This window comes from Drosophila innubila, assembly GCF_004354385.1.
Source record: "Drosophila innubila isolate TH190305 chromosome 2L unlocalized genomic scaffold, UK_Dinn_1.0 4_B_2L, whole genome shotgun sequence".
Classification (NCBI taxonomy): Eukaryota; Metazoa; Arthropoda; class Insecta; order Diptera; family Drosophilidae; genus Drosophila; species Drosophila innubila.
The window spans coordinates 2842464-2860609 of record NW_022995372.1 but is presented as its reverse complement, the minus strand read 5'-3'; the positions used below and the strand labels follow the sequence as shown (position 1 = coordinate 2860609).

The 18146-nt window shown below is 34.4% G+C and overlaps 1 protein-coding gene across 1 annotated transcript; it reads right to left on the bottom strand.

The window, feature by feature from the left end:
- Window positions 1-598: 598 nt before the first annotated feature.
- LOC117780599 (homeobox protein aristaless) lies at window positions 599-16212 on the bottom strand. Its single transcript, XM_034617189.1, is given in 6 exon segments — window positions 599-1306; window positions 2509-2638; window positions 2641-2770; window positions 3370-3415; window positions 5071-5428; window positions 15836-16212. Coding segments are annotated over 5 exon segments (1149 nt in total). The 5' UTR covers window positions 5382-5428; window positions 15836-16212; the 3' UTR covers window positions 599-774.
- Between the last annotated feature and the right edge of the window lie 1934 nt (window positions 16213-18146).

The following is an 18146-nucleotide window of genomic DNA, read 5'->3' as shown; positions in this document are numbered from 1 at the left end:
GAACATCTTCGATAAACTATTTTTGAAAGCCGCATGCTGGAAATTTTATTTTCAATTAATATTATAAAAAATAAATTTCAATCTTATTTTTAATCCCATAAAAAATTGTGAATTAATATTTATTTATCAATTTTTATTTAAAAATCATAGTTAATTTTTATTTTTAATTTTAAATATGCAAAAAAATAGTTTTTTATTTATTTAATGAATATTGAAACTATATATTTAAAAATGATTAAAACACCAAAAACATAAAAGTTTCAAAATTATAAAATCCAAATATTCGAATACCAACAAAAATTCCAATAAGTAACTTAATAAGTGGCTTCCAACTAATTAGATAATTTGCATTATACAAATATTATGCATGTGCCAATTTTATAATAAAAATTTACATAATATCTTTGATAGTTTTATTTTATTAATTAAAAATGCTATGAGTTTTAAATAAGAACTGAAATAAAATTATTATTTCATAATATTATTATACAGATAAAAAAAAGGAGTTGTTTTTATTTTTAATTTTTCATAATTATATTTATTAAATAAAAATTCTAATCATTTCGATTTTTGCTGAAAGGCATTAAAAGAATATATGTTTTGTGTATATAGTTAATCACAAACAGTTTGACGTCTGTGGTTTCAACTTTATTAATGGAAATTCCGTGATTCAGTTACAAACATAAAATGCAAGTTCCGTTTCAAATAATTTAAGTGGAAGAAATGGAGCAGAAGGAGAAGAAGCTTAGGACTACAGGAGATGCTCTTCCTTGGCTAGCTGACCACATCGCCACTGTGTCCATTCTGGCGCAGCAGCTCCAGTTTCAGCTCGTGCTCTCGCGCCTTCAGCCTCAACGCGGCAATGGAGGAAGTGCGTCGATCCTCGGGCGGCGTTGCGGCACGCTGGGGTGGCGCCACCGAATGCGAATGCGCATGCGAGTGCGTCAAGGTCAAGGCCACAGGGGCCGATTGTGTGGGCGAACTGGGCGGCGGTGCCTGATGTGTGAGCGAGATGCCCACCAGCTGCTGTGGCGACAGCTGCGACGGCGGCAGCGAAGGAGGAGCAGCACCAGCACCCGCCTGGGACAGCTGCGAACCCGGCGAATGGGGAGGCGAGGCCAGCATATGATTATTGGGCGAGTGCAGATCCGGAGAACCCACCAACATGGGCGGCTTGGCGCCCATCGACGGCATGGGTGGGGCACGTGGATGTGGCACCGCCGTCATGTTGGCCAACAGCGATTGAAACGAGCTCGAGGGCGAATACATCGATGCCATGCCAGGTGGCAGCATGTGCGGTGGTGCACTGTAAATATATTTAAAATATAAAAAAGGGAGGAGCCAAATTAAAATCAGTATACCCTGCAATTGTCAAGGAAAAGTGTATGTTGTATTCTTTGCAGAGTAAAGAGTGTAAGAAATAGAAATTTGAAAATTTACGAAATTTGTTTAGTAATATTTCATTATTTTTATTAAATGTACTTAATTTAGATTAGGAATATTTCATAATTTTTAATTACCCAAAATTTAGTAAATTTATAAATAATAATTTGTATTAAATTTATAAATAATAATTTGTATTAAATTTATATTATTATTTATATATTTACCCATTTTGGGAAATTAAAATAAATCAAATATTTCTTGGAAAAGTGCATGTAATTCAAAATTTATAAAAATAAATTAAATTTTTTTTAAATTGTATTTATAAAAAGCATAAACAATTAAAAATTAATTTATTTATCGTATAAAATGTTACAATCACTAATACCTAATTTAAATTAAAAATGATATAATTAGCGTAGTTAATTTAATGTAGTTTAAAAATATGACCGAATAACGATAGCTGAAAAATAAAATCTTTTTAAAATCAGCCATCAACAAAATCTCAACAGATTAATGAAACTCAGCTGAATATTTCCATGTCCGTCTGCCTGTCTGCATGAAAATCAGTGACTCTAAGAGCTAGAGCTACCAAATTTGGCATATTATTTATTAATATGGAGCAATAATGTGTTATACCCATTGAACTATTTTAACTGCTTTGCGATTCTGACACTCAATAAAATACCCTTAAAACATATACTATAAGAGCTAGATGCTCTAAAATCAGCAAACACTCGTAATAAATTAAAAAAAAAACAGATCTTTTAAAATTTTTTTCCGAGTTCCCTTTTGATTCCGCTAATCGTAAGAAATTGCACTACGCCCACAGTTTTTATAATAGAACCTTTTAATTGAAGTCTATATATTCTTATTTTAGTATCGAGAGTTCCACTTAATTGCATTAAAATTCAATAAAAAATTAGATTTATTGATGTTTCAATATTAAATTTTTTTTTTAATTTATACAACTAGGAAATAATGCCTGAAACGATTTAGTTCCTTGGATACAGAAAATAAATATTTTAAGTTAAGTAACGGGTAACTTTAGTGGGCTATGCGATTCTAAACATATCAGTAATGCAAAGCTTAAGTCTAGAGAGGATTGGAGGAACATTCTCTTACCGCTGGAACTGATTGAAGTAGCCCGATGGTATCATTGGGGCCGCCGACAAGTGCGGATAGCGAAAGGCGGCCAAATTGGCGGGCGTATCGAAGGGTTTGCGCAGCTGGAAGCCCAAATGGGTGAAGGGATTGGGGGCAGGGCGGCACCCACCACGGTTTGCATGCTGGCGGCGCCGCTGGGCAAATATGGATTATATGGATGTGACTGGGGTCCAACCTTTTCCTGCTTACGCCACTTGGCGCGTCGATTCTGGAACCAGACCTAAAGTATAGAAAAGAGAAGAGTACAGAGATGAGAAAAGAAGTGAAGAGAAGTTCGAGTTGAGTTATGTGTTTAATGCAGGCTACTGTATAGTATAGTATGTGTATCCTGTGCCTCATGTTGCAGTCAATTAATGGGCGTGACTATCGAAAACGCCCCTTTAATTAGTTTTTAACATAACAATCTGAATTCGTGTCGAGAATAAAGCCAGATTGCAGTCCAAGACTCAGTTCCAGTCTCAGTCTCCGTTTAATTCGGTATGCCTTAGGGGCGCCTTCTTTTTTTTGCAATTACCGCTAGAAATTTATGTAAACAAATAATGTTGTTTAGCATGAGCGGTAATTAAAAACCAGATCAGTTGTCTTAATGACTGGCACTAAAAATTGCGAAAGCATAGATTTGAAATGAACGTAGTCTGGAAGCGATTTCATTAGCCACGACATGCTCCATTATTTTTCAATTTTCAACATTGTTAACTTCACTCAAAGCACGCGAATCGAACTCAACCGCAAAAGTACTCAGCAGGGCACCTACATATTCGGCTAGGGCACTGCTTTTTTTTATTTTCTACTTTTTATGATTTTTTTCTGAATTTTTACCTGTATCCGCGCCTCGGTTAATCCAATTTTCATCGCCAGCTCCTCTCTGCAATGTGAAAAAAGAAAAGAAAACACAAATCAATTACAGCTCTTTAATTAAGGGCAGTAGCAAAAACTTAAATCGAGATCAATTGCTGCATCAACTTGTTTCGGAGTAGAAAATTTATTAAAGTAAGTAGATTCGTTATTTAATGAAATATTGACAATCAGTCAATTGACATTAACAAAAATGGAATTATCGAAATTGTTTATGCTTTTAAAAAGGAGCGGATAAAAATATAAGCTTCCATTTTCCATAAAAGTCATTCAATTTTCTATCGCTATGACCATTAATTTAGCGTGTTAGAAAAAAAACACCCTAATTTTTCACTCAGAATTTGTAAGCAAAATATTTAATATTTTTAACTTTTTTAAAAGATAGCTTAAGCGTTTTCAAACTTTTTAACATGTAATTAACAATGGAATTTTCCACATTTATTAAATGTAAATTACTTCAATTTCATTTAGCAGGTGATTATATAAATTGAGCACAACATTTTGCTATGTACTACTTGAAATGATAAAAATATTTATAAAATTCTTAATTTTTGTACGTCTATCTATTTTTGTGAACTTTTCAATTTTGCGACTAAAATAACTTGGCAATAATATTTCACTCATCTACGAATCAGAACTGAAATTTAACTATATTTTTTATATATATTAAAAAAGTTAAATAATAAACTCTTCTTATTTTTTTCCAGTCTTAGTTGAAATTAGATTATTGCTTTTATTATAATCAGTTATTTATTACGTTTGCCCTTACGATTCCTTGTTTTAACTAACAGATTGTTAAGCGCCTCTCTTTGCGATTCTCATGGCAGCTATTAGCTGCATTTTAGCTGTCGGCGATTCTCATGTCAATAAGTTAAGCAAGTGCAAAGTTGCTGTAATTGATTTGCCTAATTGATTGTTAAACATTTAAATGAACTGAATGCCAGCAAAAAAAAGTTGCTCTAATTGTAGTTCTCTTATGTTTTTGTTTTTTTGCTCTCACTCTTTTTCTCGTGTTTTATTTTTTCGTGCAAATCCAATTAGAGGGGCAACTTGAATTTTGTTCTGGTCGCTTGAAGACTGGGGGCCTGGTTCTAATTTATGGCAATTATTGTTGCAATTTTTTTTCATAACTATCGCATAGCTGCATGTTAATTGGATTTCTCCGCTGTCGGGGGACAATTTGGAAATCTGTACAGTGTAATTTAAAACCAAATGCAAATGAAAATGCTGGAGTAACACCCAGGGGGTCATATCATATCAGAGTTATGTACAGTGGGAATAAAGGCAAACTTGGCTTTTAGTAATTAAAATATTTTAAACATAAACATGTATTAATATACTATTTTAGAGCACTTTTTTTTTTTTTTTTTCAATTTTTGATTTATTTAAGTAATAGCTTTAATCATGCTATTATGTTACTTCATTTTTATGTGTGAAAAAAAAATTTAAAAAAAATTCAACTACCAATTATTCTAAGATTTTCTATTTTTAAAAATAATTTCATAACATAAGCTTTTTGATCCCACTGTGCTATGTTTAGATTTTCGGTATTGAAATCATAAAAAGAACATAAAACTTCTTGGACCGTTCGCTTAATGTTCGATTTATGTAAATTGCGTTAATTTGATGTTATCTTTTGTCATAGCTGTTATTGTTCTCACTCACCTCGTAAACACATCGGGATAATGGGTCCGAGAGAATGCCTTCTCCAGTTCCTCCAGTTGAAAACTGGTGAATGTGGTGCGATATCTTCGTTGTTTACGCTTCGGAGCATATTCATCTGCCTCGCAATCGCTGTTGGGATCCGAAATGGGACTGTTTGTCCCACCGCTAGCACCGCTCGGCACTGCACCCGAAGCTGTCACCGATGCACGATCCCGATCACGATCACGATCGGTAACAGCATCCGGATGTGGGTGTGCTAACTTGGCTTCTTGCGGTAATTCCTCCAGCTTGACCTCCTCCGATATGCCCATAATCCAAGAGCGAATCCAGCGATTTCAACGATTTACTTGCGTTTCAGCTGATCGAAAAGAATTGAATAGAAATAACAACATTTATTCGATTTGTCTCGCATTAGAAGCTCGTAATTCAATCAAAGCTAAACATGCAATTATCGTACACTTTATTACGCCAATTTCTATAATTTGCAAAAGCCGTGAAGGTTCCCCAGTCAGTTTCCCCTCTCCTTAGCCCCGTTTTTGTCAGTTTCTCAGTCAGCACTGAGGTTAGCTGCGGTTGCAATTTGTTTTCAACTAAACTACACTTGCCTACAAACATAATAAACTATTATTTTATCTTGTCATACAATCCATTACAAAGTGTTGACTGTTGATTTATTGTTCTTATAACTTTTTTAAGCTTTCAAAGCACATGAAAGCTGCAAGTTCATTAATGTAGCAAACTTTAGTCTGAAAGTTGTACATTTAAATGCCTTTACCAAGTTTATTAAAAGCTTCTTGAACGCTTAAGCAGCATCCTAAGCTAAAAGCTACCTTAAAGCAAACTGGCTCAAAAATTATATACATTATTTAATTCAACATTTCATTTTTCATATTATATAATTTAATATACTTAATTCTGAAAGCTTAAAAATATAAATTGATTAATTTGTATAGAGTGAGCATTCTACTTATAAAAGCTAGATCAATATTAAAACTATTTTGTATTGACTGAGAGCTCTATTAAGGCTGAAAACTTAATAAAAGCTAGAACAATATTAAAATTATTTTATATTGACAGAAAGCTTCTTTGAAGCTAAAAGCTCACTTATAAAAGCTAGATGAATATTAAAATTATTTGGTATTCTCTGAAAGCTTCTTCAAAGCTGAAAGCTCACTTATAAAAGATAGATCAATATAAAAATTGTTTTGTATTTTCTGAAAGCTTCTTTAAAGCTGGAATCTTCCATAAAGCTGACAGATGAAACTTAGCTTGTTCTAAATCGCTTGTTGTCTAGTGTTGATTGGTTAGCCGTTGAACCGCCGAGTTGTGGTTTGGCCGCGTGCCTTATGGCCATGGTGAGAGTATTTACGCGTACGCTTAGTATATACTAACTCAATGCAAATCGATAAACAGACAGCAGACTGAACGGAGCGAACTAAACATGAAGTACATCATTGGAGCTGATCTTTCATCAACACGTTTCCACGAGCTGCGTTTATTTAGCTGTTGCCTCTTGGCCATTTCATGTGCAGATCGTTTGGAATTTTAATTAAATTGGGCGGCAACTTAATTTTCATCATCATCAACGGCTGCAACAGGAACAACAATAACAACAACAAGAATAACAACCGCAAAACGGAGGCAACTCTGCAGCTCGATCAGATCCGAAAAATGTATAAGCGAGTACATGGAATATCGGGTGCCAGTTGAGGCTGTCAATCAGTCAGTCAGTCATTCAATCAATCAGTCTATCAATTTTTGGTAATTTCCACATTTTGTTAATTTCATGTTTGTCTAATTAATATACAATGTTCTCAAAATGACAATTAAATGCGTTAGCCCAAAATGTAAGCCAACTTCAGAAATTGTGCATTCACCGCTTTTTAACTTGACTTTGACTTGCAGTCCAAGTTTTTGCCCTCCATCCCATCCCATCCCATCCCGTCCCATCTCGACCCATTCCGGTTTCTCCAAATGCCACTTGATTGATGGCCAGTGTCTTAAGTTGGCGTTGTTCTTCTGTCTTCGTTGTTGTCGTTGTTTTGCTACCGTTGACATTTCGCCTCAGCTCCAGACTGAGAATACATATATCAAAATTGTCCAAATACCTTGTTAAATGGCAAATTAGTGTGGTTCTGATTGATTTAGTTGCATTCTTGCGCCAAGACGATGAAGTTGCAACGTAACATCATCATCATCATCGTCACAATTATCATCATCATCATTATTGTGATGCCCAGCAACAGACAATGATCTTTGGGTGTGTGTACAAATATGTCTGGAGAGGGTATTATGAATACACCATAAATATAGCTAAAAACAAGATTTTATCTCAAAAAATACTACATCACTTTTGTTAAATTTTTCTTTCATTTCGACTGGATTTGTGTAATTTACCACTCCTAAGCTGAAAGAATGTTTGAAAAACTTTTATTTCCAACATATATCCTTTCTATCTAATCATTTTTAATTTCATTCTTCAATATTTATATGCAAAAATTAATCGAAATATGGAAATTGGTATTCCTTTGGTTTTAAAAAATTTACAATATTGCTAGCAAATCCCTCTCAGAGGTTGTAAATGAGAAAAATGCAGCTTATTTATTATTAATTCTAACAGCTTTTTCTTAACAATTTTTCACAATATATTATTTTAAATGAAAATAATGTTACTCCTTTGGTGGGAAGTTTGATAAAACTAAAAGTAAACGCCGTTCAGGTATCGAAAAAGATTTGAAAACTATTTTTTTATACTTATAATATTTATTTAAGTTTAATTTTATGTCTTCTCAGCTTCAAAATAATTCTTAAAATAATATATTAATTTATTAATGGAAAAATTTAATTTAAATTTAATTTTAATTTTTAACAACATAATTTGTAATTCCCTTTTTTAGAGAAATCAAGGTGCGGTGTTGATCGTCTTGCAGTTATTTTCTGATTTCCTTTTTGTATGCTGTTGGTCAGTTCATAACTCATTGCTCAACTCATCATTAATAACTTTTATTATGATTCGCACTGTCAGTTTTCAATGTTGTTAACAAATTCCGCGCATTGACAGCTGACAAACTTAATTTGTGTAACTCTCTTGTTCGCCAATATGATTATTAAATTAGCCGTACGAATGGCAATTATGAGAAAACTGCAAAAACCTCTTTTATCACCCTCCATTTCCCCTCTCAGTTCGCTCGTAAGCCCCTTGGATTATCTCTCGACATCAACATCATAAAATAGCGTTGATTAATTCATTGCATGCGAATTGTTGTTCTTGTTGTTGTTATGTTTTGCGACTTGTAGTACAGTAGACACTCCTCATGATGACTCGCAGACTCAAACAGTCAACGTGTTATGTGAAGAATGTGTGTCGTTTGGCTTTGTTCTTTAACCGCCATTTAATTGTATCCGCGTTACGACTTTATTATTGCAATCGAAAAAGGAGGATGAAAAGCAAATCAGAAACCTACAGTCGGGTGCACTCGACAGTCAGATACTCGCTACACATTCCATAGAATTAAAACGAAAATATTTAATTAGTTTTAAAATAAATATCAATAGGAAAAGCATGGGAAAGTATTTCTTTAATTTAGGATGTAAACCCTGCAAAAATTCATCTGGTGTTACCCTGAAACTTTTTCTTGAATAGCTTCGGTATTTATTAATCGATCTTGAAGAAAGTTAGCTGACTCACAAAAACTGCATTAAGTATTATGTGTGCTGAATATCAATACTGTCGATTGAAAGTGGCAACTTTTACAATTTTTAAAATTTTTGGGCTTAAAAAACTTCTATAAAGACTCGGCTTTTGATACTGCTCATAGCGTCTAGGAAGCCTTCTTATAAGTTTGATTTTCTTCTAATATATAATAATTTTCGGGTCTAAAATTTTTTTTCCCCAAAAGTAGTCTAATTATAATAACAAAATTTTTTTTAAGAGTTTTCTTGACTTTAGAAAAAAATGTTTTTTTTTTATCAGTGTTTACTTTATTGTATACTTATATATATATTTTTTATCTGAACTTTAAAAATTAAATATTTAGGAAGAATATTTTTGACTATTGTCTATTTTTTGTCTATTATTATAATAATATTATTCCTACAAATAAAATATTTATGACGAATTTTCTTGATTTTAGAAACCAATGTTTTATTTTATCAGTGCATACTGTATAGGAGAGGTATTTTCTGTTTCTTTTAAAGTGGTCTAATTTCAAGAATAAACTATTTAAGAGAATAATTTTTGATTTTAGAATCCGATCTTATAATCAGTGTATATTTTATAGGACCGAATAACATGCACTACACAAAATTATAAAACTTCTGTTCCTTAAGGTATCGAGTATTTAAAAAAGTTACGAGGCAGGGAAGAGAGAAGACTGATTTTAGTTCTAGTAGCTTTGGTTGATCAGCCACATCAAAGTCGTTTTTTTTCACCTGATTGACGTTCTGCGCAAGCGGCGGTAATTAAAAAACTTTTCAGTCAAACTGTCAACGTTTTGACGTCGACACGTAGCCAGAAGCCAGAGTCATAGTCAGAGACAGAGGCAGAAGCTGAAGCTGGCCAAGATTGGTTTGCAATTTGGCTTTCATGGCTTCATTTAGTTAGTTACATATGTTGACTGGCTGAAAGCTGAAAGACTAATCAAGTTAGCGACTGCACTCGCTCTGACCAATTGCAGATAGTGCGATTTCCTTCTATGGTCAATTGGCAATACGCAATGTTGGCAAGAGAGTGAGGAGGAAATGAGGAGGAATTTCCCTCTTCTCATTTTTTTATTTTGCCTAACCTGATCGTGTTTAACTGTTTGACACACAGTTTGGGGCAACTCATTGCTTAGGGCTCACATGCTAATCAAGACAAGCGCCAGTCTACAGTCTGTCTGTTAAGTCTGCTGTCAGTCTTCAGTTCTCAGTCTTTCCGCCAGTCTTCTCTTTCCTCTCTCCCCGCCTCTTTGCTGTGCCCGTTTTTTTTTTTTTTTTTTTTTTTTTGCTGACCAGACTTGTTTGCGGTTGCTTGTTTCGTTTAGAGATAAGCTCCATTAGTGTCTGGAAATTATTTAAGAGCAAAGCTGCAGCTTGCAACGTGCAACTTGTGGCAAGTTGAGCTGCGTGTGGGTTTCTGCAGACAAGTGCTGAAATTAAGAAATTAATTCCTAATAACAACCAACAAACGAATCATACAATTCTTCTCAATTCCATTTCTCTTTCTTCTCTCTCCCCAACAACATACACACACTTCTGTCATGTCGATAAGCATCAATGTTTTTTGGCCCTGTTCTCGCATCATTTTCCTGCCCCCGTCAGCGCTCCTTTCCTACTCCTTCCTGCTGTGTGTTTCATGTAGCTTGGTGTCGTTTTTATGGCTGCACTTTTGTGTTCTCTCTCCGCAGACTTGAGATCTGAAACTGGGACGGCGACTCCCCTGGCATATTTCATTCAAGTCGTGGAGGAAGGAGGAAAGAAGCAGCAGCAGCAGGGGGAACCGAAGGGGTAGCTGTTGATCGTGTACAGGTAGAGTTCGAGTCTGTGCCAGAAAACAGAAGCTCTTTTTCTGGCATTTTGTTAATGCGTCGTCTGTCTGGTTCGCTTGGTCCCTGGTCTCTGGTATCTGGCTCAGTTTATTTATGGGTTTACATTAGGCTAAACCACTTTAGTCACACTTTGATGATCAGCATTGTATGCGTAATTTCCCCACTTCCCCCTTTCTTATCCTGCAATGATAATGGCAAACATTTTGGGTGGCAGCAAAAGCTCAGACTTTATAAGAATTTTGACAAGAAATATCAAAATAGTAATGAAAACAAATTAGGGAAACAACACATAGGGACTCGTAATTAGTAACTACAAATAACGAAGCCAAAATAAGGAATAATGTAATATGGAAATTTAAATTGGGAATGTAATAATTAAGTTTAACTGATCTAAAATTAAAACTCAAATGGAGCCAAAGGTATAGCTAAATTTTTTCTACTTTTATTAATGAATTAGAACAAATAAATTTGATTTCAGCAAAATCAAAAAATATCCATATTTTTAATGCAGGAACCAATAATAACAATTATGGAAACAGTATTTAAGTTATTAATAAAACATGAAAAATATAACATAAAACTCTCTATTTGTAATTTTTAAAATTTATAATCAATTGTAAATACAATTTTAATTTTTTTTAAAATCGCTTATTAATAATCCAGAAATTAAAATAGCTCTAGTCTCGAAAATATTTTTTTAAATCTGAAATATTATATAAATTTATTCTTGCTGCATAATAAATATTAAAATAAAAATGTTTGATGTTTCGTTACTTATAAATATAAATTCATATATAAATATTATTATTATTACATTTAAAAATAAATTTATAAAAATTAAAATTTTATGTTTCAATGAACTAGGGTTGTTCCTACATTTTTTATTTTGAATGTTTCTTTTATATAAGTTTCCTTATTTTTGATTCCAATTTTTCTTTAGTTTAACAATTTTTGATAGGGTTTCTTAAAATTTAATTTTTATTTTTAATGTTTTTGTAAGTCTTAGAAATATATTTAAAATTCGCATATGATACCGAAATATTTAAAGTGTCTCTTTCAATCATAATGATAATGTGGAGAGGCTCTTACACTTTATGTGTGGTCCAAATGAAATTGATGGATTAGCCAGACTCCCCATCTGCCTTATACTATAGCTTGTAGCTCGTCTGTTGTTTTACATGCGACAACTTGATAAGGTCAATTATGAATTCTCGTATAATCGACAATTTCGTGAGTCACCCAAAACACATAAAACTGATAGTCGAGTCGAGGTTTTTTTTGAGCACTCGGAGGCTGCACCTGAGCTGCTGCTTCTGTTGTTGTTGTTGGTTGTTTGTTGTTGGTTGCTTGTGGCCTGTTGTTCCTCCCATTCACTTGGCTTCTCTTAACTTCTCTTGGCGCCGTCTTTGGCCGCCAGGTGCGATAAGCCGGCATTCTTCTTGTGGCCAGAGGCGCCGCCAAGTCAGTTCAGTTCGAGACTTGACTTCGGGGTACATTATGGAATGGACCTCTAATGCATATACTCGTATACATTTGTACGAGTATACACACTCCCAATTATAATTAGTTTATTCATATCCTGTGTCGAAGCCTCAGCTGCCTCATTTGTTGATGGCACAATCTTAATTCAATTTGCCGCCTATCAGCGACTGCAACTGCGACTATCGATTACCCTTACCGCCGCCTAGAAAATTAACATTACATCCATGTTCCATTTATTATATGTATCATTTATTTTATATTACGATGTGTCTTAGTGCCAAAATTTATTGCCTTCGTTCAGTTAGTGTTAGTTTTCAGCAGTTTTATATAAAATTATATAAATATATAGATATGTCGATATTATCCTACATTTTAATAAATGGTTACTTTGAAGCACTATGCTGCTCTGGCTATTACTATATTGTAATTTAGGATTCATTTCTGAAATAAATAATGTGAAAGATTTTTTGTCAAAACTCAGAGACTAAAAAATTCGATGAAAAAAGATATTTTTATAACCGGAACCCATTAAAAACGGCCAAAAAAGAGTATATTGGTATTGTTTAACATTGGTTTTTTATTTCTCTTTTGTAAACAAAACTTGGGAAATACGTAAAGGAGTATTTTTCTAGTTCTGGGTTTTTGTAAATAAACTGATTTTCTAATTAATTTTCCTAGAGCATTTGGGCGTCGTTTTGACTAAGATTGCTTTTAATTTTCTTGCCTTGTCTGGCCACCCTAATGGAAGAGTTGTTGACGGTAGCCAAAGGTAGTCGTTGTTGTTGTGGTTGTTGTTTTCTTAGCGTGGCTTTTCGTTTTGGTTTAAGCCATGAGTCAGGTCCAGACTGGAGTTGAGCGTAGCTCTCTGCCAAGCTGTTGATGTGGATGATGCGGGGCCAATTACTCATAAAATGCATGTTAAAAACGCTCTGACCAAGGAGCTGGCCAAGACAGAGCTGATGATGGGCCAAACGGAGGAGAGAAAGGGGGCAGAATTTAAGCTGTATGCGAACAACTGTTGCTCAACGCCTGGCGCTGGCTTTCAGCCAAGTTAAGAGACGGAGATGGAGTTGGAAAGGGAAAGGAAGGGAGAGGGAGACGGAGATGCATCCGTGTTTCTGCCCTTTGTCATTGTCTTGTACGCTTTGATAAGAGACGCAGACGGAGCGCAATTTGGGGACGTGTCTGTGGTTGATATTTCATGTTTGCATCTTCCATTTGTTGGTCAATATTTAAAGGCTAAAAGAGAGGGGGCAAATTAATGAAGCATATGCAGCGAGAGAGAGGAAGAGAGCGTTTTCCATTGGCGCCAACTCTTATCGGAACGTGGGTGTGGGCAGAGCAAAAGCAGATCTATTCAACGCCTCCAATGACAAGTCTAATTGGGAAACTGTCAACTACAAGTACAGTCAACATATCAAAGCAAAGCAAAAGATAGATAACTGCACATTGTATCTATTAGATACGAACTGCAAGAGACGCTATCAATTGACAAGTTTTAATTGTGTGTCGACCTAATTGAATTGCGCTGCGAAATTGTTATTAGTATACAACATATTTTAATTTTCCAAAAAAGAAAAAAGTATACTAAATGAAATCTTATCGAAAGCTGCAAATCTCAGTGGTTATCGAAAGGATAACCTATCATAGATAGTTTCGACTGTTTGCGTCACAAGTAAATTCGAAATACGAAATTGATTGTGACAAGTCACATGGGCATTATTATTAATTAAATCAATGTGCAAGTAGTTCAGCAAAATTATCGATTATCGCTTCATTTTTTATTGGGCTGGTTTTCCCATTTTCCAGAAACGAGTCTCCGACTTTAAATTACCCGTGACACAGTTTAAATGAAAGTCATAAAACAGCCATAACTATAGTTATATTTTTACAATCTTCATGTGAATTAGTGGAATTTTTGAAAATAACAAAAGTCAATTTTTACCAATACAAAAAGTTTGGTGTAGCTTTTGACCATATGCTTTTCTTTTTAAGGCTAAAAGAGGGCGTAAAAAAATTTTGGCAAAATAAATTAATGTCCTCGGAGATAATACATTAGAGTTTAACGATCTTAGAGCCTCTAGCTCTTTTAGTGTACCTAAGGCTGCATCGATTTTTTCGCTAAAACGGTAACCCAAATTCGTAATCAACGGTCAATCTTAGAACTATGGTTTCTTGGTGAAAACATCTTAGAATTGACCGTAGATTATAAATTTGAGTTACAATTTTTCAATTTTTTTTTTTTTTTGACTTATTTAAATCGATGCACCCTAGTGTACAAGCTAGACGGTTTTTATTAATTACAGGTCGAAAGTCAAACGGAAAATATATTTTTTTTAGTGGGTCTATCAACACACATTGCCACGAATACACTTTATTAAATTTAATTCTATAAGTACCGGGTATAAAAACGGAACCCAAGTATGAGTGACATTGATAGGGAGCTTATCGTATCGAGTATTACTCGTCGAGAGACTGACCGTAACATATCTAAACTCTTCGACTTCGATTTCCACTTTGACTGCGACTGCGACTACGTACATTTTGACATGATTATCTATGAGGTAGTTAGATAGTCGCTGCTATAGTTAATTTCATTTATTTGGTATAAATTTTATTGTTTTGATTAGGAAAGACATCACAATGACAAAACGTGATTTTGTATTTACCATCGACTCGGCAGCTGACAATATTTTGTACTCTTTTAATGGTGTTTAATTAAAGCCAATCAGCGATAAAGCTATCAACGTATCAGCATGTGGCATACCCTATAAATAAGTACTCGTACTTTCAGTTAATCAAATTTTTTGGCTCTGTCGATACCGATATGTCCGAGTGAATTAATCAAATTTAATGATATTTAATTTTTGATTTCCTTAGTTCATTTCGAATGGGGGTAAGTACCAGATAGGTATTGTCGATTACTCGACTTGTGAAATGTAATTCCATTCAATTGTGGGCTAAACCAGGTCATTTGTAAGTCAAACACTCAACACTATGATTGTATCAAATGATAGTTGGGTATTTTAGAGATATGACTTTGGGTAATTGTAATATAAGATAGATCTTACAGCTTAGAATGTATCAGAAGAGTCTAATAAGCATAGTTTGATAGGGAAATAAGGTCAAGTGAGTGCTCTTTTATTTTTTTTTGAAAATTAATACCAATTATATGGTGTATGGAAAAGGTTAAAAAGGGCACTCGAAACTAAAACTTCATTTTTAGGGTTATCATTAAGAATCTTAAAGGAATTTCTTGAATAGGAAATAAAGATAGATTTTAATTTTGAGACCTGAATGTTTTTTTATGTTTATAAGAGATGTAATCTGAAGAAGTTGTCTTACTTAAGGAAATTAAAGATCTTGCTGTTGATCATCTTTCGATATTAGGAATTTTTTAATGTCGGTAATAATAGGTAATTGTGAGTGTTAAGATGTGATAGATTGGTAAATTGTAAAATTTTATAATATATTTTTTGTATACAGAAAATTGTATTATATATGAATATAAGCGCTAAGAGACCAAAAGTTATAAGCACATTGATTCTAAAAAATAGTCTCTACAGAGAAACGGTTCATCTATTGAGACATTCTTCACTTTTAATGTTTTCTCTTTATTTTGTAACAAGTTTGCTAATAACCGGCAGCTCAAAATCCCTTCTTAATTCAAGATAATAATGTTTTTTATTTAACATTTTTTTTAGCTTGATTTTTATTAAAGATTTTTTAAGATTTTTACATTTGTTTTAACTTACCAGTTGTTCTATTTATCGAATGTCACTATAATACAGGAAGGTAGATATGTTGCTGTGATCTCTTCAGATTATAGTTTTATTTAGTTGTTATTTTTTCGGGTTATTAAGAAACTGCAGTATTTGTATAGACAAACCCGAGCACTTGCCGACGGTCTTTCTAAACTGTATAGTTGTCAAGTCAAACAAACAGCTTGAAATTGGTAAATCAGGTATATACTTTGGATATATTTAAAATATAGTTTGACACTTTAGCACACACTAAACACACACACACTGGTACTTGGAATATCAGTTGAATTTTGAGAAACATAGAAACATTCTCGATTCAAGCGCGACGACGACGTTTTGATGACCGGGCTCCGTCAGTGCCGCAAGCGAACTACGCAAAGAGGCCGGTGAAAACTCAGGTGGGCACCGGCTCCAGACGCCAACAACAACAACAATAACAACAACGGGTTTTTGGCTGTGTGTGCTAGAGCGAGAGAGAGAGAGAGTGCTGCGATCGCAGATCGAACGTACGAAACGAAAGATCATTGCAGGTGCTTGAGTTGTGCCGGCAGGTGAGCACCAGCTCCGCCTTCCTCTCTCACTCTCTTGAGCATACGCTCACCCGCTCGCTCACTCGCTCTCTTTGCCCGCCTTGACGACGACAGTGCAAGCGAGAGAGCGAACGCTGCCGACGTCGCATTGGCGCTCGCAACAAGACGCGACCTATGAGAGCTCTAATAATGGCGGCCAGCTGTAGTGCTTGCTCTCTCGCTGCCACTCTCTCTCTCGCTGCCGCTCTCAGCACTAGCAACTCTTTCTGTGTGTCTGTGTGTGTGTGTGTGTGTCTGTGTGTGTGTGAAGTGGGCATACGTAATTGAATAAACCTCGCACAAAGTGCAATAAATTTGATTAGCAAAATGGAAATTTATTTCCCAGACTTTTGTTTGCTTTCGCATTTGTTTTCCATAGATGCGTTTCTCCTTCTCGTTCCCTCTTTCCCCTCCCTTCTCTCCTTTACTTTGCTTGTTGCGCCTCATAAATTACATAATTTAAGCATCACAACGAGTGTTGCATTCTGCTTTCTGCCATATCACATGCAACTTTGTGTTAAAGGGACTCGTTTCTATTTTAGACCCTGTACTTAAAAAAGTACAGCGGTAAATTAAGTTTGTTTTACAAATTACTGCTAAACAGGCAGAAAAAGGCGTGGCAGACCCTATAAAGTATATATATTCTTGATCAGTATCAATAGCCGATTCGATATAGCAATGTCCGTCTGTCTGTCCTGACGTCTGTCCTGACGTGTGTATGAACCCCTAGATCTCAGAGACTATAAAAGCTAGTGACACCAAACTTTGTACGTAAGTAGGTTCCTTTACATTGCAGCCAGATCAAGTCTGTTTTTTTTTTTATTTAACCTCTGTAATATATATCTGCCAATGAAACAATTGTTCGAAAATCAAGTTTTTGTATGAAAAACTTTTTTGTTTTGTAAGTTATCGTAACCCAACTAATAGAAAACGCATTTAGGTTGGTCTTTTACATATAAACCGAATTTGGTTAAAATCGGTTCTTTATATCATAAAGCTGTCATAGGAAGGTTCACTCGAAAATCAAGTCTAGTATGAAAAACTTCTTTGTTTATTAATAAATTATTCTCAAAATATCAAAATATGTATTAATAAATAAGCAAATATATAGATAGTAAATTAATTAACACAAAATAATTTATTGGTTTTTTTTATTCAGTTATTCGCTGGATCGAGCATGTAAGAACAACCAATTGTTCAAATTGTGTTTTTCTTTCTTTTTTAGATTATGATTTTAAAGATTATGAGTATTTTAATATTATTTTGTATTTGTATAATTTTTTTTTAAATAAATTAAAATCAATACCACATTTATTTATATTTAATGATAAATACTTAATTAAACTCAAGTCAACATTTCCAACTCTTTTGTAGTTTCTTCACCCGCTGCAACTCGTCTTCTCTCTTGTTCGCTTTATCTATCTCGCTCCCTTCTTCGCTCTCTCAGTAACATTGGCAGGGCAATAAATAAAGTGTTAATGGCAATTGCATACAAATAGTTTGGTGTTGCCATTATATTATGTAGTAAGTATTATAGCATTGTCGGGGCACCGGTAACAAGAAGTAAACAATGCAACGCTGCTGCAGTCGCTGCACTTTTGGCCAATTTCACGCTTCATTTACACTCGAAATGCAAACAAAAGACGCGACTTGTGACCATCGAGCATCGAGCATCGACCATTTGGCGGGTTCCGATTCGGGTTCAACGTACAGTCGGTTCGTCGCACAGTGGA